Here is a 21,593-nt window from a genome sequence, read left to right on the forward strand (position 1 = left end):
TGACACAGTGAGCAGTCCCAGCAGGATGGGCTTTGTTATCAGACAGTGACACAGTGAGCAGTCCCAGCAGGCTGGGTATCAGACAGTGACACAGTGAGCGATCCCAGCAGGCTGGGTATCAGACAGTGACACAGTGAGCAGTCCCAGCAGGCTGGGTATCAGACAGTGACACAGTGAGCAGTCCCAGCAGGCTGGGTATCAGACAGTGACACAGTGAGCAGTCCCAGCAGGCTGGGTATCAGACAGTGACACAGTGAGCGGTCCCAGCAGGCTGGGTATCAGACAGTGACACAGTGAGCGGTCCCAGCAGGCTGGGTATCAGACAGTGACACAGTGAGCAGTCCCAGCAGGCTGCGTATCAGACAGTGACACAGTGAGCAGTCCCAGCAGGCTGGGTATCAGACAGTGACACAGTGAGCGGTCCCAGCAGGCTGGGTATCAGACAGCGACACAGTGAGCGGTCCCAGCAAGCTGGGTATCAGACAGTGACACAGTGAGCAGTCCCAGCAGGCTGGGCTTTGTTATCAGACAGTGACAGTGAGCGTTCCCAGCAGGCTGGGTATCAGACAGTGACACAGTGAGCAGTCCCAGCAGGCTGGGTATCAGACAGTGACACAGTGAGCAGTCCCAGCAGGCTGGGTATCAGACAGTGACACAGTGAGCAGTCCCAGCAGGCTGGGTATCAGACAGTGACACAGTGAGCAGTCCCAGCAGGCTGGGTATCAGACAGTGACACAGTGAGCGGTCCCAGCAGGCTGGGTATCAGACAGTGACACAGTGAGCGGTCCCAGCAGGCTGGGTATCAGACAGTGACACAGTGAGCGGTCCCAGCAGGCTGGGTATCAGACAGTGACACAGTGAGCAGTCCCAGCAGGCTGGGTATCAGACAGTGACACAGTGAGCAGTCCCAGCAGGCTGGGTATCAGACAGTGACACAGTGAGCGATCCCAGCAGGCTGGGTATCAGACAGTGACACAGTGAGCAGTCCCAGCAGGCTGGGTATCAGACAGTGACACAGTGAGCAGTCCCAGCAGGCTGGGTATCAGACAGTGACACAGTGAGCAGTCCCAGCAGGCTGGGTATCAGACAGTGACACAGTGAGCAGTCCCAGCAGGCTGGGTATCAGACAGTGACACAGTGAGCAGTCCCAGCAGGCTGGGTATCAGACAGTGACACAGTGAGCGGTCCCAGCAGGCTGGGTATCAGACAGTGACACAGTGAGCGATCCCAGCAGGCTGGGTATCAGACAGTGACACAGTGAGCAGTCCCAGCAGGCTGGGTATCAGACAGTGACACAGTGAGCAGTCCCAGCAGGCTGGGTATCAGACAGTGACACAGTGAGCAGTCCCAGCAGGCTGGGTATCAGACAGTGACACAGTGAGCGGTCCCAGCAGGCTGGGTATCAGACAGTGACACAGTGAGCAGTCCCAGCAGGCTGGGTATCAGACAGTGACACAGTGAGCGGTCCCAGCAGGCTGGGTATCAGACAGTGACACAGTGAGCAGTCCCAGCAGGCTGGGTATCAGACAGTGACACAGTGAGCGGTCCCAGCAGGCTGGGTATCAGACAGTGACACAGTGAGCAGTCCCAGCAGGCTGGGTATCAGACAGTGACACAGTGAGCAGTCCCAGCAGGCTGGGTATCAGACAGTGACACAGTGAGCGGTCCCAGCAGGCTGGGTATCAGACAGTGACACAGTGAGCGGTCCCAGCAGGCTGGGTATCAGACAGTGACACAGTGAGCGGTCCCAGCAGGCTGGGTATCAGACAGTGACACAGTGAGCAGTCCCAGCAGGCTGGGTATCAGACAGTGACACAGTGAGCAGTCCCAGCAGGCTGGGTATCAGACAGTGACACAGTGAGCAGTCCCAGCAGGCTGGGTATCAGACAGTGACACAGTGAGCGGTCCCAGCAGGCTGGGTATCAGACAGTGACACAGTGAGCAGTCCCAGCAGGATGGGTATCAGACAGTGACACAGTGAGCAGTCCCAGCAGGATGGGCTTTGTTATCAGACAGTGACACAGTGAGCAGTCCCAGCAGGATGGGCTTTGTTATCAGACAGTGACACAGTGAGCAGTCCCAGCAGGCTGGGTATCAGACAGTGACACAGTGAGCGATCCCAGCAGGCTGGGTATCAGACAGTGACACAGTGAGCGTTCCCAGCAGGATGGGCTTTGTTATCAGACAGTGACACAGTGAGCGTTCCCAGCAGGATGGGCTTTGTTATCAGACAGTGACACAGTGAGCAGTCCCAGCAGGATGGGCTTTGTTATCAGACAGTGACACAGTCAGCAGTCCCAGCAGGCTGGGTATCAGACAGTGACACAGTGAGCAGTCCCAGCAGGCTGGGTATCAGACAGTGACACAGTGAGCGGTCCCAGCAGGCTGGGTATCAGACAGTGACACAGTGAGCGGTCCCAGCAGGCTGGGTATCAGACAGTGACACAGTGAGCAGTCCCAGCAGGCTGGGTATCAGACAGTGACACAGTGAGCAGTCCCAGCAGGCTGGGTATCAGACAGTGACACAGTGAGCAATCCCAGCAGGCTGGGTATCAGACAGTGACACAGTGAGCAGTCCCAGCAGGATGGGTATCAGACAGTGACACAGTGAGCAGTCCCAGCAGGATGGGCTTTGTTATCAGACAGTGACACAGTGAGCAGTCCCAGCAGGCTGGGTATCAGACAGTGACACAGTGAGCGATCCCAGCAGGCTGGGTATCAGACAGTGACACAGTGAGCAGTCCCAGCAGGCTGGGTATCAGACAGTGACACAGTAAGCAGTCCCAGCAGGCTGGGTATCAGACAGTGACACAGTGAGCGATCCCAGCAGGCTGGGTATCAGACAGTGACACAGTGAGCAGTCCCAGCAGGATGGGTATCAGACAGTGACACAGTGAGCAGTCCCAGCAGGATGGGCTTTGTTATCAGACAGTGACACAGTGAGCAGTCCCAGCAGGCTGGGTATCAGACAGTGACACAGTGAGCAGTCCCAGCAGGCTGGGTATCAGACAGTGACACAGTGAGCAGTCCCAGCAGGCTGGTTATCAGACAGTGACACAGTGAGCAGTCCCAGCAGGCTGGGTATCAGACAGTGACACAGTGAGCAGTCCCAGCAGGCTGGGTATCAGACAGTGACACAGTGAGCAGTCCCAGCAGGCTGGGTATCAGACAGTGACACAGTGAGCAGTCCCAGCAGGCTGGGTATCAGACAGTGACACAGTGAGCGTTCCCAGCAGGCTGGGTATCAGACAGTGACACAGTGAGCAGTCCCAGCAGGCTGGGTATCAGACAGTGACACAGTGAGCAGTCCCAGCAGGCTGGGTATCAGACAGTGACACAGTGAGCAGTCCCAGCAGGCTGGGTATCAGACAGTGACACAGTGAGCAGTCCCAGCAGGCTGGGTATCAGACTGTGACACAGTGAGCGTTCCCAGCAGGCTGGGTATCAGACAGTGACACAGTGAGCGGTCCCAGCAGGCTGGGTATCAGACAGTGACACAGTGAGCAGTCCCAGCAGGCTGGGTATCAGACAGTGACACAGTGAGCGGTCCCAGCAGGCTGGGTATCAGACAGTGACACAGTGAGCAGTCCCAGCAGGCTGGGTATCAGACAGTGACACAGTGAGCGGTCCCAGCAGGCTGGGTATCAGACAGTGACACAGTGAGCAGTCCCAGCAGGCTGGGTATCAGACAGTGACACAGTGAGCAGTCCCAGCAGGCTGGGTATCAGACAGTGACACAGTGAGCGGTCCCAGCAGGCTGGGTATCAGACAGTGACACAGTGAGCAGTCCCAGCAGGCTGGGTATCAGACAGTGACACAGTGAGCAGTCCCAGCAGGCTGGGTATCAGACAGTGACACAGTGAGCGGTCCCAGCAGGCTGGGTATCAGACAGTGACACAGTGAGCAGTCCCAGCAGGCTGGGTATCAGACAGTGACACAGTGAGCGGTCCCAGCAGGCTGGGTATCAGACAGTGACACAGTGAGCAGTCCCAGCAGGCTGGGTATCAGACAGTGACACAGTGAGCAGTCCCAGCAGGCTGGGTATCAGACAGTGACACAGTGAGCAGTCCCAGCAGGCTGGGTATCAGACAGTGACACAGTGAGCAGTCCCAGCAGGCTGGGTATCAGACAGTGACACAGTGAGCGGTCCCAGCAGGATGGGTATCAGACAGTGACACAGTGAGCGGTCCCAGCAGGCTGGGTATCAGACAGTGACACAGTGAGCAGTCCCAGCAGGCTGGGTATCAGACAGTGACACAGTGAGCAGTCCCAGCAGGCTGGGTATCAGACAGTGACACAGTGAGCAGTCCCAGCAGGCTGGGTATCAGACAGTGACACAGTGAGCGGTCCCAGCAGGCTGGGTATCAGACAGTGACACAGTGAGCAGTCCCAGCAGGATGGGTATCAGACAGTGACACAGTGAGCGGTCCCAGCAGGATGGGCTTTGTTATCAGACAGTGACACAGTGAGCGTTCCCAGCAGGATGGGCTTTGTTATCAGACAGTGACACAGTGAGCAGTCCCAGCAGGCTGGGTATCAGACAGTGACACAGTGAGCGGTCCCAGCAGGCTGGGTATCAGACAGTGACACAGTGAGCGATCCCAGCAGGCTGGGTATCAGACAGTGACACAGTGAGCAGTCCCAGCAGGATGGGTATCAGACAGTGACACAGTGAGCAGTCCCAGCAGGATGGGCTTTGTTATCAGACAGTGACACAGTGAGCAGTCCCAGCAGGCTGGGTATCAGACAGTGACACAGTGAGCGATCCCAGCAGGCTGGGTATCAGACAGTGACACAGTGAGCAGTCCCAGCAGGCTGGGTATCAGACAGTGACACAGTGAGCAGTCCCAGCAGGCTGGGTATCAGACAGTGACACAGTGAGCAGTCCCAGCAGGCTGGGTATCAGACAGTGACACAGTGAGCGGTCCCAGCAGGCTGGGTATCAGACAGTGACACAGTGAGCAGTCCCAGCAGGCTGGGTATCAGACAGTGACACAGTGAGCGGTCCCAGCAGGCTGGGTATCAGACAGTGACACAGTGAGCAGTCCCAGCAGGTTGGGCTTTGTTATCAGACAGTGACACAGTGAGCGGTCCCAGCAGGATGGGCTTTGTTATCAGACAGTGACACAGTGAGCAGTCCCAGCAGGCTGGGTATCAGACAGTGACACAGTGAGTAGTCCCAGCAGGCTGGGTATCAGACAGTGACACAGTGAGCAGTCCCAGCAGGCTGGGTATCAGACAGTGACACAGTGAGCGTTCCCAGCAGGCTGGGTATCAGACAGTGACACAGTGAGCAGTCCCAGCAGGATGGGTATCAGACAGTGACACAGTGAGCGGTCCCAGCAGGCTGGGTATCAGACAGTGACACAGTGAGCAGTCCCAGCAGTTTGGGCTTTGTTATCAGACAGTGACACAGTGAGCGGTCCCAGCAGGATGGGCTTTGTTATCAGACAGTGACACAGTGAGCGTTCCCAGCAGGCTGGGTATCAGACAGTTACACAGTGAGCAGTCCCAGCAGGCTGGGTATCAGACAGTGACACAGTGAGCAGTCCCAGCAGGATGGGTATCAGACAGTGACACAGTGAGCGGTCCCAGCAGGCTGGGTATCAGACAGTGACACAGTGAGCAGTCCCAGCAGGCTGGGTATCAGACAGTGACACAGTGAGCAGTCCCAGCAGGCTGGGTATCAGACAGTGACACAGTGAGCGGTCCCAGCAGGCTGGGTATCAGACAGTGACACAGTGAGCAGTCCCAGCAGGATGGGTATCAGACAGTGACACAGTGAGCAGTCCCAGCAGGCTGGGTATCAGACAGTGACACAGTGAGCGGTCCCAGCAGGCTGGGTATCAGACAGTGACACAGTGAGCGGTCCCAGCAGGCTGGGTATCAGACAGTGACAGTGAGCAGTCCCAGCAGGCTGGGTATCAGACAGTGACACAGTGAGCGATCCCAGCAGGCTGGGTATCAGACAGTGACACAGTGAGCAGTCCCAGCAGGATGGGTATCAGACAGTGACACAGTGAGCGGTCCCAGCAGGCTGGGTATCAGACAGTGACACAGTGAGCAGTCCCAGCAGGCTGGGTATCAGACAGTGACACAGTGAGCGGTCCCAGCAGGCTGGGTATCAGACAGTGACACAGTGAGCAGTCCCAGCAGGCTGGGTATCAGACAGTGACACAGTGAGCAGTCCCAGCAGGCTGGGTATCAGACAGTGACACAGTGAGCGGTCCCAGCAGGCTGGGTATCAGACAGTGACACAGTGAGCAGTCCCAGCAGGCTGGGTATCAGACAGTGACACAGTGAGCAGTCCCAGCAGGCTGGTGATATAGACAGCAGACAGTCACCCCCAGGGAGACAGACGCTGTGACTATAAGAATGGACAGAGGGAGAGGCAGGGTTGTGGGGAGCTGACAGTCAGAGCTCAGTTATCCTCTGGCACACACGGAGCATTGGGGGCAGATAAGGAGATTTTAAAAAGGGTGAACAGAAGTAGGTCATTCAGCCCCTCGGGTCAGGCCTATTCTTCGGTGGGATTATATTTTAATTAAACTGTCCTTATGGACTCCCATTCATCTTGTTAAAGGTTAGGTAATATGCAGAATCCATTTCAAAACATCTTGCGCTTTGCTCAAAGTCAGAGAGATCAGTAAACGTGGGAACAGTGCCGAGAGCTCACCTTGTATTCAATGTTCCCCTCTTCAGCCTGAAATAAAAAAGAGACAGGGGTTACTCCAATAATACACAGGCCTGGAGTCTGGATGAACCATTCGTTAAACTCCCAGTTCCCACACCTCCCCCATCAAGAGCTCCCTAATAGGCTCGGGAGACAGAGATGGGACCCCCAGCTTCGATCTCCAGTCTGTGCTGAATTGATAATTGGTCATTCAGGTTGAGGACAGACAGACCCCAGCACAGGAGGCAACTCGGGCCGTAAGTCAATGCTATCTCCTGATTGCGACAGGGTACACATCCCCAGAAACTCATCATTCCAATACCTTCAGAACCCAGTATTCCATTTACTCAAATTGTTCTGATAACAACCGACATTTCTATAGTATCCATAATGTGGTAAAAATGTTCCAACGTGCTTCAAAGCACCATGGCCAAACACAATTTAAACTAAGGCATGTTTTCGGGAGCATCTCATGGGTGAAGAGAGATCAAGAAGAGGAAATTCCAGAACTTGGCTCCTAGGCAGTAATTATAGTTGGGAGGTTCAAGAGGCCATAGTACAGATAACTTAAGACAGCGGTGTGGCTGGGGGAGGTTAGCGGTGTGGCTGGGGGAGGGGCTGGGGAGGTTAGCGGCGTGGCTGGGGGAGGTTAGCGGTGTGGCTGGGGGAGGGGCTGGGGGAGGTTAGCGGTGTGGCTGGGGGAGGTTAGCGGTGTGGCTGGGGGAGGGGCTGGGGAGGTTAGCGGTGTGGCTGGGGGAGGTTAGCGGTGTGGCTGGGGAGGGGCTGGGGGAGGTTAGCGGTGTGGCTGGGGGAGGTTAGCGGTGTGGCTGGAGGAGGTTAAGACAATGCTCTCATTGATATTAATCAGCGAGTTCTGAATCTGGTGCTGCTTGGATTAATTTGCAACAGCAGGGTAAAGTCCAACAGTTTTGTTTGGAGTCACTAGCTTTCGGAGCACAGCTCCTTCATTGCTCACCTGAGGAAGGAGCAGTGCTCTGAAAGGTAGCGATTTGAAACAAACCTGTTGGATTTTAACCTGGTGTTGTAAGACTTCTTACTGTGCCCACCCCAGTCCAACGCCGGCATCTTCACATCTTGGATTAACTTGATAATCGCTTTCAACATTAAAGCTTTCCAGTCCTCTACAAACCTTACCCTCAATCACAATCGTCTGAGGTGCAAAGAACCACAAGAAACTGCAGAGAGTCGTGAACACAGCCCAGTCCATCACACAAACCTGCCTCCCACCCCCATATCAGGGGCTGGTTTAGCAGTGGGCTAAACAGCTGGCTTGTAATGCAGAACAAGGCGAGCAATTCCCATACCAGCCTCCCTGAACAGGCACCGGAATGTGGCGACTAGGAGCTTTTCACAGTAACTTCATTGAAGCCTACATGTGGCAATAAGTGATTATTATTGTTATCCATTGACTCTATCTACACCTCCTGCTGCCTGGGGAAAGTGGGCAGCACAATCAAAGACCCCTCCCACCTGGGTTATTCTCTCTTCCACCTTCTTCCACCGACCGGGCAGGAGATACAAAAGTCTGAGAACACGCATGAACAGAGTCAAAAACAGCTTCTTCCCCTCTGTTACCAGATTCCTAACCAACCCTCTAATGGATTGATGGTCTTATGGACTGACCTGATAACTTCACACATCTTACCTACTGAGTAGTACTACACTCCTGTATGCTTCACCCGATGCCCGTGTCTATGTATTTACATTGTGTATTTATCGTATGTCCTATATTTTTTCATGTATGGGGATGATCTGTCCAGACACAGAACAACATGCTTCACTGTACCTCGGTACACGTGACAATAAACAAATGCAAATATTCTCATTTTGCTAATTCGAAGGTTTAGTCTGAATTGTGGTGGCCATGTAGTGAGTGGTCGCACATTAGGCGCCCCCCCACCCCGGCCCGGGGATTGGATGGTCCATTTCACCCATTTTCCAGGTGTCACACAGGTGAAAAATGAAGGACATTGAGAATTAGTGTTCCTCCTTTGTTAGGGAATGTCGAAGGCAGAGTTTTTCAAACTCAGGATCGGGATCTGCAGGTGGGTTAATGGACAGGTGTCCGGAGGGTCACAGAGCCATCAGTCGTGGCACTCCCAATCGCAGGAAGAAATGCTCAATGTCCACAACCGGCTTTGAAGAATTCCTGCCGAACCAGCTGCCGAACGGCTGCGGCGTTCGAGAGGGTGGGGCTGCGCGAGGAGGGGCTGCGCGAGGAGGGGCTGCGCGAGGAGGGGCTGCGCGAGGAGGGGCTGCGCGAGGAGGGGCTGCGCGAGGAGGGGCAGCGCGAGGAGGGGCAGCGCGAGGAGGGGCAGCGCGAGGAGGGGCTGCGCGAGGAGGGGCAGCGCGAGGAGGGGCAGCGCGAGGAGGGGCAGCGCGAGGAGGGGCTGCGCGAGGAGGGGCAGCGCGAGGAGGGGCAGCGCGAGGAGGGGCTGCGCGAGGAGGGGCTGCGCGAGGAGGGGCTGCGCGAGGAGGGGCTGCGCGAGGAGGGGCTGCGCGAGGAGGGGCTGCGCGAGGAGGGGCTGCGCGAGGAGGGTGCGGCCAGCGATCAGCAGTACGTGACCTGCGGCTCCGTGATTAAGCTGCTCGGCGGCCAACACAACATCTGCTTGCACTCCCACGACATGAAGTATTGGTGGGGAAATGGTCAGCAGTCTGTGACTGGGGTAGATACATCTGATGACAGTAACAGCTACTGCACACAGAGAGAAACTAGGCCAGGTTTGTCAGATGGCCAGTGCAAACACGATGGGCTGAATGGCCTCTTTCGCTGCTGTGACGCTCTATGACTCTAAATGAGTCCAGCCAATACAGCAACACATGTCAACACTGGAAGAAATCTTTGTGTCACCACTCTCTGGAAACGAGGAAGTAAGTGCTTTTGGTGAGAATGGAGGCGGAAACTTGGATGTTTAGATAGTGCAACGCAGTGTAATCAGGAAGAAATATTGTGACATTGTGCGCATTTGACAAATTACTTCACCTTGTCCAAAGTCATTGTTAGTAAAGTAAAAATTGTACTTTTTTTCTATTCTTGTTTAAATTTCTAAAGAAATGGGAATATATTTAAAACAAAGTGTGTGTAAACGTAAGGAAAGGAAGAAAGAATGAAAATCGCTTATTGTCACGAGTAGGCTTCAATGAAGTTACTGTGAAAAGCCCCTAGTCGCCACATTCCGGTGCCTGTCCGAGGAGGCTGGTACGGGAATCGAACCGTGCTGCTTGCCTGCTTTAAAAACCAGCAATTTAGCCGAGTGAGCTAAACCAGCACCAGGATGCACGGGTTCAACTCAAATGGCTTTAATTTTCGGTAAAACATCAGAAATTTGTAAAAAAAAAAATAATCTTTCATTCTCACTCCACAGTATAAATATTTCCCACTCTCTCTGTCTGTTAGCTTTGACAAAGAGTCATCAGACTCGAAACGTTAGCTCTTTTCTCTCCCTACAGAAGCTGCCAGACTTGCTGAGATATTCCAGCATTTTCCCTTTCGTTTCAGATTCCAGCATCCGCAGTAATTTGCTTTTTTAAAAAATCAGGTATTGGAGATAAGTTTCAAAATAAAACAAAAGATTGCTCGCCGCGAGTGGCCGTTAACATACAAACGACAGTGTTCCTGCCAGAGGAGGGGGCAGAGAGATGGTCACGGGCCCGGCTCACACACTGGCGTCACGCGCCATGTATGCCTGTGCTTTGGATGGGGAATCATTGGGGGGGGGGGGTTCATCTATCTTGTAGCTGCCAGCAAGCAAACAACAGGACTGTGTGAAGAACTGAAGATGGATCATTTTGTAATAGGCTGTAAATATTTTGTAATTATTACAGGGGCAGGTGGGCTAAACAGCTGTCTTGTAATGCAGAACAAGGCCAGCAGCGCGGGTTCAATTTGGATCCCGGTCTCCCCGAACAGGCACCGGCATGTGGCGACTAGGGGCTTTTCACAGTAACTTCATTGAAGCCTACTTGTGACAATAAGCGATTATTATTATTAATATGGAAGAGATATCCAGAGATACAAAAAGGGTCTGCTGGTCAGATTTTGTCTGAGGCCAGAGAGGGGAGGGAAGGATCTCCGACAGATATGGAGGGTTTTATTATTTAAAAAATACTTTTATTCTCCATTTTCACATTTTCTTCAGAATTTACACCCCACCCAGAAACAGTAAACTGTAACGAATACAATGTCAATCCCCTTATTAACAACAACGATCCCATTCTCCCACCAACCTCCAAACAACGGCCCGCATGACAATATAAGCATCAAATAAATCTAAATCTCCCAAGGAGGAAAAAAGAAAAAGGAATCAGGAATCGCCCCTGGTCACCGTTGACATATATAGTCCAGACACCCCCCAACCCAGTCTCCTCCTCTCTACTTCCTCTTGTAAACTCCTCCCCTAACCTCGGTTCCTTCCCCCAGATTTTCACCCCAGCTAGACTCACCGAAACCTGTTCTACCAGGCTCTGATGGCCGCAGCCCCTCCCCCCACCTCACTCCCGTTCATTGGGCGGCTTAAACCAGCCAACGGGGAGGCCCCCGCCCGGGTCTCCTTCCCCCTTGTCCAGTCCCAGGAAAACCAAGCAATCCCCTTTAGCACACAACCCCAGCCTACATACCCAAGCCCCAAAGAACCATCATTGCAAATGAAAGTCCCAACTCTTCCCTTGTCCAAATATACAGCGTCGACTCATTTGGTACATACACCAACACGCAGTGAAAAAATAAAATTAGATGAGGCTACATCGGTACACGACCCGCTCTCAGTCCCATTTCTCAATTCTGCCTTCGCAAGCCCCTCCGCCGCCCCAAAATAAAAGTCCTTGGATTTGTAGGTCACCCTCAACTTAGCTGGATATACTATGCCGCACTGCACCGTGTTGATGTACAGTGCCTTCTTAGATATGGAGGGTTAATGGAGACAGGTTTTTGGTGGAGGCAATGAAAGGGAAAAGGGAAGAGGAGTAGGGGAGCGGGCAGGGCATTTTCGAAGCTGGGCTATGGAGTGAGGCTCTGCGGAGGGTTAACTCATCCTCCTCGTGTGCCATCCAGTTCAAAGTGGTGTATGGGGCGCAGACGACAGTGTCTAGGATGAGTTGGTTCTTTCCAGGAGTAGAGGATCGGTGGTGAGCGATGCACAAGGGGAATCACGTCCACATGTTTTGGGCATTCCCGAAGTTGGGAGGAGTTTTGGGAGGCCTTTGCAGGAACTATGTTAAAGGTTGTGGGGGGAGTGAAGGTGGCTCCGAGCCCATGGGTAACAATATTTGGAGTTTCGGATGAACCAGGAGAGAGGATGACATGTTGGCCTTTGCCTCCCGGATAGTCCGGAGACGGATATTGTTTGGGTGGTGGGACCCTGAGCTTCCTGAAACGACGGTGTGGGGAAACGGCTTGGCGGAGTTTGTCAGCGGGAGGTGGGGGGGTGTTCTTTTGTTATGATAGTTAGAAAGCGGGGCAGGCACTGTCCGTGTGGAGTTTGCACATTCTCCCCTGTCTGTTTGGGTTTCATCCCCAGAACCAAAAAGATGTGCAGGTTAGGTGGATTGGCCACGCTAAATTGCCCCTTAATTGGGGGGGGGGGGGGGGGAAGAAATTGGGTACTCAAAATTTTAAAAAGAGATATGGGGGCAGAGGGAATGAAAATGCCTCGAATAAAAATATTTTTAAAACTCGAAGGTTTAGCCTCCTGTCCTTCACTGCAGCCAGGGTTATGGGGATAGTGGGTGAAAGAGATATATCCAATCAGCCATGATCATACCGAATGGCACAGCAGGCTGAAAAGGGCTGAATGGCCTCCTGCTGTCCCCATGTCTAGTTTGTATGCTGCATTTGCGACTGAGCTAAACAATCATTATTCAGGTTTCAAGGTGACTGGAGCAGAAACTTCAGAAACCAGTTCTAGACCCATGTATCCATGGTGTGTGTGTCAACACTAAACAGCAGAGGTAATGTGCCAAAACCCAGAATGATTCAGCACAAGGCTATCTCTTCAGGAATCACGCTGGTTCACTGCAGCATCAGGTCAGACTGGCAGTGTGTGGATCAAGGCTGGATTGACAGCAACCTGTGTGTGCGAGGCTGACAAATGCAATGTGCAGTGTTCCTAAGACAACAGCACCAGAGCACAGGGTGCATACAAATAACCCCGTGACACTGGAAACTGGGGATCTCCAACCAGGGTTTCTGCACAGCCGTCCCCAGTGACCCCACAGGCAGCACCATTGCTTCAGAGAACACATTCAACTCAAAACATTAACTCTTTCTCTCTCCACACATACACATGCTGCCAGATCTGCTGAGTATTTCCAGCACTTTATTTGTTTTTGATAGAATCATAGAATGGTTACAGCACAGGAGGAGTTTGGTCTCTGGATGAGGCCATTACCTTGCCTTTCCCCGCAACCCTGTAAATACCTCCTTTTCAGATAATAATCCAATTCCCTTCTAATAGTTAGAGTTCTACAACACAAAAGGAGGCCCTTCGGCCAAGTGCGTCTGCCCCGGCCATGAAGCATGCTAATACCAGCACTTGGCCTTGCATGTTATCATGTTTCAAGTCTTCAAGCAAACCAAGTCTTGAAATTAAATGAAAATCGCTTATTGTCACGAGTAGGCTTCAATGAAGTTACTGTGAAAAGCCCCTAGTCGCCACATTCCGGTGCCTGTTCGGGGAGGCTGGTACGGGAATCGAACCGTGCTGCTGGCCTGCCTTGGTCTGCTTTAAAAGCCAGCGATTTAGCCCGGTGTGCTAAACCAGCCCCTGGCAGGTCTTGAACCTGCCTCCACACTCTCTGACAGATTCCAGATCCTAAGCATTTTCTGCAAGTTTTACCTTTCACCTCGATTGCTTCTTTTGCCAATAAACTTTAATCTGTGCCCTCTGCTTCTATTGTGAGGTTGTGCCCTGTACACCAAGGTCCAGGTCATTAATATATATCAGCTGCGGCGCTGAGAACCCAGGTTCGAATCCTGGCCCTCGGTCACTGTCTGTGTGGAGTTTGCACATTGTCCCCGTGTCTGTGTGGGTCTCACCCCCACAACCCAAAGATGTGCAGGTTAGGTGGAGGGCCAAGTTAAATTGTCTCCACAGCTCTCTGGGGAATAGAGGCTCTAAGACTCATAACCCTCAGAGAACGAAATTCTCATTCTGTCTTCAATGAGACACCTCTTCCTTTTCAGCTGTGTCCAGGTGCTCCCAACAAGGCTCCCGTATCCCGTACCAGCCTCCCCGAACAGGCGTCGGAATGTGGCGATTAGGGGCTTTTCACAGTAACTTCATTTGAAGCCTATTTGTGACAATGAGCGATTGTCATTTCATTTTCACAAGGGGAAACATTCTGTCAGGATCTACCCTGTCAAACCCCCTCAGGATCCGTTATGTTTTAATAAGGTCACCTCTTATTTTTCTAAACTCCAACTTGGCTTACCCTTAATAATAATCTTTATTAGTGTCACAAGTAGGCTGACATTAACACGGCAATGAAGTTACTGTGAAAATCCCCTAGTCGCCACACTCCGGCACCTGTTCAGGTCACAGAGGGAGAATTCAGAATGTCCAATTCACCTAACAGCACGTCTTTCGGGACTTATAGAACATAGAACATAGAACAGTACAGCACAGAACAGGCCCTTCGGCCCTCAATGTTGTGCCGAGCCATGATCACCCTACTCAAACCCACGTATCCACCCTATACCGGTAACTGAACAACCTCCCCCTTAACCCTACTTTTAACACTACGGGCAATTTAGCATGGCCAATCCACCTAACCCGCACATCTTTGGACTGTGGGAGGAAACCGGAGCACCCGGAGGAAACCCACGCACACAGGGGGAGGACGTGCAGACTCCACACAGACAGTGACCCAGCCGGGAATCGAACCTGGGACCCTGGAGCTGTGAAGCATTTATGCTAACCACCATGCTACCCTGCTGCCCTTGTGGGAGGAAACCGGAGCACCCAGAGGAAATCCATGCAAATACTTTTTAAAAAAACATTTAGAGTACCTAATTATTTTTTCCAATTAAGGGGCAATTTAGCGTGGCCAATCCACCTAACCTGCACATCTTTGGGTTGTGGGGGCGAAACCCACGCAGACACGGGGAGAAAGTGCAAACTCGACACAGACAGTGACCCAGGGCCAGGTTCGAACCCGGCCCTCAGCGCCGTAGGCAGAAATGCTAACCACTGTGCCACCGTGCTGCCCCAGCCCATGCAAATACGGGGAGAACGTGTAGACTCCACACTGAGTGAACAAAGCGGGAATTAAACCTGGGATCCTGGAGCTGTGAAGCCACAGTGCTAACCACTGTGCCATCTTGCCACCCTACAAATCTCTACTGGCGTTCCTTACTTAAACCGCCGATGACACTATTCATTTTGTCCCTAATTATCATTTCTAGAAGCTTCCACCGTGGCCTAGGCAGCATCTTCTTCCTTGATAAAGACAGGTAAAAAGTATAAATTTAATACCTCAGCAATGACCCCTCACCTCCACATTTAAAATCTCAATTTTACTCCCTAATTGGCCCCACTCCTCCGTTTACTATTCAGAGGAGGAAGCCAGGACATTGGCCCAAATCTCCGCCCTCTCACCATTCTGCTTTAATAACCTGGCTGCTGTATCACCCAAAGCAAACAGCTCCTAAATGTAACTGTGCTGCCGTGACTGAGCTCTGATAAGGCAGCTAGCTCCTTGGACTCAAGAAAATACTTCTAACCTAGTGATAACATCAAACATTAATAGGGCAGAGGAACAAAAACAAAATACGTTTGATAGGTCATGGTATCAGGATAAAAGGTTTAGCATAAAGTCTTTATGTGCACTCCAAAGTTGGAGAGTATAGGTGGGAAAATGAGACAAAGTGAATAAGTAGTAAAAACATGTAAACTGTAGGAGGAAGAGGCTTAAAGCAGTACAATGAATCTCAACTAAATCACACTGAGGATCAGTGTTGAATGTCAGCAGTTCAGCCAGTAACACTACACCGACAAGAAATAAGGATATAAATGCAGAGTTGTGTACTGGAGTTAGCACGGAGATTGCTCCTCTACCAATGCTATACCTGTAGGTCAACCATGATGTGGAGATGCCGGCGCTGGACTGGGGTTGGCACAGCAAGAGTCTCACAACACCAGGTTAAAGTCCAACAGGTTTATTTGAAATCACAAGCTTTCGGAGCACTGCTCCATCAGGTGAAGTGGAGGCAGATTCACAATCACAGCAAATACAGGAGGGACACAAGTGTAAGATAACTACAGATTGGAATGTGAAGAATGGTTGGAATGCGAGTCTTTGGGCAGCATGATGACGCAGTGGTTAGCATTGCTGCCTCACAGCGCTGAGGATCCGGGTTCAATCCCGGCCCCGGGTCATAAGAACATAAGAACTAGGAGCAGGAGTAGACCATCTGGCCCCTCGAGCCTGCTCCGCCATTCAATTAGATCATGGCTGATCTTTTGTGGACTCAGCTCCACTTTCCCGCCCGAACACCATAACCCTTAATCCCTTTATTCTTCAAAATTACCTTAAAAACATGTAATGAAGGAGCCTCAACTGCTTCACTGGGCAAGGAATTCCATAGATTCACAACCCTTTGGGTGAAGGAGTTCCTCCTAAACTCAGTCCTAAATCTACTTCCCCTTATTTTGAGGCTATGTCCCCTAGTTCTGCTGTCACCCGCCAGTGGAAACAACCTGCCCGCATCTATCCTATCTATTCCCTTCATAATTTTAAATGTTTCTATAAGATCCCCCCTCATCCTTCTAAATTCCAACGAGTACAGTCCCAGTCTACTCAACCTCTCCTCATAATCCAACCCCTTCAGCTCTGGGATTAACCTAGTGAATCTCTCTGCACACCCTCCAGCGCCAGTACGTCCTTTCTCAAGTAAGGAGACCAAAACTGAACACAATACTCCAGGTGTGGCCGCACTAACACCTTATACAATTGCAACATAACCTCCCTAGTCTTAAACTCCATCCCTCTAGCAATGAAGGACAAAATTCCATTTGCCTTCTTAATCACCTGTTGCACTTGTAAACCAACCTTCTGTGACTCATGCACTAGCACACCCAAGTCTCTCTGAACAGCAGCATGCTTTAATATTTTATTGTTTAAATAATAATCCCGTTTGCTGTTATTCCTACCAAAATGGATAACCTCACATTTGTCAACATTGTATTCCATCTGCCAGACCCTAGCCCATTCACTTAACCTATCCAAATCCCTCTGCAGACTTCCAGTATCCTCTGCACTTTTCGCTTTACCACTCATCTTAGTGTCATCTGCAAACTTGGACACATTGCCCTTGGTCCCCAACGCCAAATCATCTATGTAAATCGTGAACAATTGTGGGCCCAACACGGATCCCTGAGGGACACCACTAGCTACTGATTGCCAACCAGAGAAACACCCATTTATCCCAACTCTTTGCTTTCTATTAATTAACCAATCCTCTATCCATGCTACTACTTTACCCTTAATGCCATGCATCTTTATCTTATGCAGCAGCCTTTTGTGTGGCACCTTGTCAAAGGCTTTCTGGAAATCCAGATATACCACATCCATCGGCTCCCCGTTATCTACTGCACTGGTAATGTCCTCAAAAAATTCCACTAAATTAGTTAGGCATGACCTGCCCTTTACGAACCCATGCTGCGTCTGCCCAATAGGACAATTTCTATTCAGATGCCTCGCAATTTCTTCCTTGATGATAGATTCCAGCATCTTCCCTACTACCGAAGTTAAGCTCACTGGCCTATAATTTCCTGCTTTCTGCCTACCTCCTTTTTTAAACAGTGGCGTCACGTTTGCTAATTTCCAATCCACCGGGACCACCCCAGAGTCTAGTGAATTTCGGTAAATTATCACTAGTGCATCTGCAATTTCCCTAGCCATCTCTTTTAGCACTCTGCGATGCATTCCATCAGGGCCAGGAGACTTGTCTACCTTTAGCCCCATTAGCTTGCCCATCACTCCCTCCTTAAGTGATAACAATCCTCTCAAGGTCCTCACCTGTCATAGCCTCATTTCTATCAGTCGCTGGCATGTTATTTGTGTCTTCCACTGTGAAGACCGACCCAAAAAACCTGTTCAGTTCCTCAGCCATTTCCTCATTTCCCATTATTAAAACTCCCTTCTCATCCTCTAAAGGACCAATATTTACCTTAGCCACTCTTTTTTGTCTTATATATTTGTAAAAACTTTTACTGTCTGTTTTTATATTCTGAGCAAGTTTACTCTCATACTCTATCTTACTCTTCTTTATAGCTTTTTTAGTAGCTTTCTGTTGCCCCCTAAAGATTTCCCAGTCCTCTAATCTCCCAGCAATCTTTGCCACTTTATATGCTTTTTCCTTCAATTTGACACTCTCCCTTATTTCCTTAGATATCCACGGTCGATTTTCCCTCTTTCTTCCGTCCCTCCTTTTTGTTGGTATAAACCTTTGCTGAGCACTGTGAAAAATCGCTTGGAAGGTTCTCCACTGTTCCTCAACTGTTCCACCATAAAGTCTTAGCTCCCAGTCTACCTTAGCTAGTTCTTCTCTCATCCCCTTGTAATCTCCTTTGTTTAAACACAAAACACTAGTATTTGATTTTACTTTCTCACCCTCCATCTGTATTTTAAATTCCACCATATTGTGATCGCTCCTTCCGAGAGGATCCCTAACTATGAGATCATGAATCAATCCTGTCTCATTACACAGGACAAGATCTAGGACCGCTTGTTCCCTCGTAGGTTCCATTACATACTGTTCTAGGAAACTATCGCGGATACATTCTATAAACTCCTCCTCAAGGTTGCCTTGACCGACCTGGTTAAACCAATCGACATGTAGATTAAAATCCCCCATGATAACTGCTGTACCATTTCTACATGCATCAGTTATTTCTTTGTTTATTGCCTGCCCCACCATATCGTTACTATTTGGTGGCCGATAGACTACTCCTATCAGTGACTTTTTCGCCTTACTATTCCTGATTTCCACCCAAATGGATTCAACCTTATCCTCCATAGCACCGATGTCATCCCTTACTATTGCCCGGATGTCATCCTTAAATAACAGAGCAACACCACCTCCCTTACCATCCACTCTGTCCTTCCGAATAGTTTGATACCCTCGGATATTTAACTCCCAGTCGTGACCATCCTTTAACCATGTTTCAGTAACGGCCACTAAATCATAGTCATTTACGATGATTTGTGCCATCAACTCATTTACTTTATTCCGAATACTACGAGCATTCAGGTAAAGTACACTTATGTTGGTTTTTTTACCTCTGTTTTGAATCTTAACATCTCCAGTTTTATTCCTTTTGTTATTACTGGGCCTATTCACTGAGCTCCCCTCAGTCACTGTACCTTGTACTGTCGCCCTTTTAGATTTTTGACTATGTCTTCTCTGCCGTGCACTTTTCCCCTTACTTCCTTTTGCTTCTGTCTCTGTTTTACTACCTTCCAACTTCCTGCATCGGTTCCCATCCCCCTGCCACATTAGTTTAAACCCTCCCCAACAGCTCTAGAAAACACCCCCCCTAGGACTTCAGTTCCAGTCCTGCCCAGGTGCAGACCGTCCGGTTTGTACTGGTCCCACCTCCCCCAGAACCGGTCCCAATGCCCCAGGAATTTGATTCCCTCCCTCTTGCACCATCTCTCGAGCCACGCATTCATCCTATCTATCCTGACATTCCTACTCTGACTGCCTGTATGGAGTTTGCACATTCTCCCCATGTCTGCGTGGGTCTCACCCCACAACCCAAAGATGTGCTGGGTAGATGGATTGGCCACGCTAAATTGTTCCTTAATTGGACAAAAGAACTTGGTACTCTAAATTTGTCAAAAAAAAAGGGGAGCCTTAACAGATGAACAAATCTTTACAGCAACAAACAGTGTGCGTGGAGTGTGCGATCATCGACATGGATACTACCATCACACATGAGAACATCACCCACCAGGTACACGGTACATACTCAGACGACTCGGCCAGCATTGTCTACCTCATACATAGTCGTAAAACAGGCCCTTTGGCTCAACTTGTCCATGCCGCCCAGTTCCCCTCTTCCCCAGTACTGGTGCCAATATTCCATGAATTTGCCCACACCAACCTTTGAGCCACACATTTACCTCCCTATTTTATTGACCCTGTGCCAATTAATGGGATTCGAATACAGGTACCCAGAGCATCACCCTGGGTCTCTGGATTATTAGTCCAGTGACAATATCACTATGCCACTGCCTCCACTTCTTGTTGTACCTATGTCATTGGTACCAACGTGGACCACAACAACTGGATCTTTACCCTCCCACTCCCAAGTTGTGGGCTGGTTTAGCACAGGTGGGCTAAACAGCTGGCTTGTAATGCAGAACAAGGCCAGCAGCGCGGGTTCAATTCCCATATCGGCCTCCCCGAACAGGTGCTGGAATGTAGCGACTAGGGGCTTTTCACAGTAACTTCATTGAAGCCTACTTGTGACAATAAACAATTATAATTATTAAGTTCCTCTGCAACCCAGATGAGATATTCTGAGCCCTGGCACCAGGCAGGCAACACAACCTTCGGGGTTCTTGATCCTGGTCACAAGAACAGTGTCTATTCCCCCATTTATGACTACATTTCTCTTCTCCCCCACCCCCCGCCCTCAATAGTCATGTGAGGGACCTATAGGAATGAGTAAATACCCCCACAAGAGCTTCGATACATTGAGAGGGGCAGCAGGAAACCATTCTTCTCATTTGACATGTCGATCCCTATCTGCCTGTCACCCTTGGTTTAATATCTGGCTGGAATGTTTCATAGTGAGCTTTTCATGGAGTTAAGTTTGATCCCAAAGCTGATGGATTAGTGACACTGTGACAATGTTACCACAGATACTTCATTGCTGGTATTGAAACAAAATAATAATGGTGTTTTATTCAACCAATGTTTTTGCAGGCCAAAGACTTGAGTTGCAATGTAACTTGCATCAAAACATTAATTTGTTGACTAAGTAATGAATTAATGAAACCTCTCTGCTCCAGTCAGTTTTTGTTGGGTATTCTGAGCTCAGACCTGGTGTTCTGACTGGTAAATGGCAGAAGGAAGTGGTTTCTCGAGCAATCCGGGGTAATGATGCAGAGAGAACATTGCAAAAGTATACACTGCATTCTAAATCTCCTAAAGATAGACAACACTGAGCACATTGAGCTGGAGTTGTGTCTTGTTAAAGCAGATGGTGTTTTTTTTAAACTTCCTTCTCTCATTCCTTCCTTCTCTTCCTTCTCTAAACAGGGGCTGTTTAGCACAAGGCTAAATTGCTGGCTTTGAAAGCAGGCCAGCAGCACGGTTCGATTCCCGTACCAGCCTCCCCGAACAGGCGCCGGATTGTGGCGACTAGGGGCTTTTCACAGTAACTTCATTTGAAGCCTACTCGTGACAATAAGCAATTTTCATTTTCAATTCCTCACAACTAAAATATATCCCAGTGAGGAAGAAAGATGGGAAGTGGGGAAAAAACATCCATGGCTAAACAAGGAGGTCAAGGACATTATAAAGATAAAAACTACGTTATATCATATTGCAAAGTGCAGGGGCAGACAGGAAGATTGGGAAACTTTCAAACATAAATAAAGGTTACGAAAGAACGACGGTAAATCACAAAAGAAAACTAGCGCAAAATATCAAAAAGGATAGAGCTTCTATAAGTACATAAAAGGGAGGCGAGTGGCTAAAGTGAATATTGGTCCCTGGAAGATTAAACTGATGAGTTAATAGTGGGGATCACAGAAATGGGCGAGATGCTAAATCAGTTTTCATGGTGGAGGACACTGGTACCATTCCTATAGGATAGGGCAATTCAGAGGTAATAGAAAGGTCATATCAAAGCTCCAAAACCTAGGACTTGGCTCTCCACTCTGC

At 50.2% G+C, this 21,593-nt stretch overlaps 1 protein-coding gene across 1 annotated transcript in view; it reads right to left on the bottom strand.

Moving 5' to 3' along the window:
- gtpbp2b (GTP binding protein 2b) overlaps window positions 1-21,593 on the bottom strand; it is a 74,435-nt gene that overhangs the window by 51,895 nt on the left and 947 nt on the right. The window contains exon 2 of the mRNA XM_038798904.1: window positions 6,677-6,703. Coding sequence (XP_038654832.1) covers window positions 6,677-6,703 — 27 coding nt within the window. The remainder of the gene's footprint in view (window positions 1-6,676; window positions 6,704-21,593) is intronic.

This window comes from Scyliorhinus canicula, chromosome 6, assembly GCF_902713615.1.
Source record: "Scyliorhinus canicula chromosome 6, sScyCan1.1, whole genome shotgun sequence".
Lineage (NCBI taxonomy): Eukaryota > Metazoa > Chordata > Chondrichthyes > Carcharhiniformes > Scyliorhinidae > Scyliorhinus > Scyliorhinus canicula.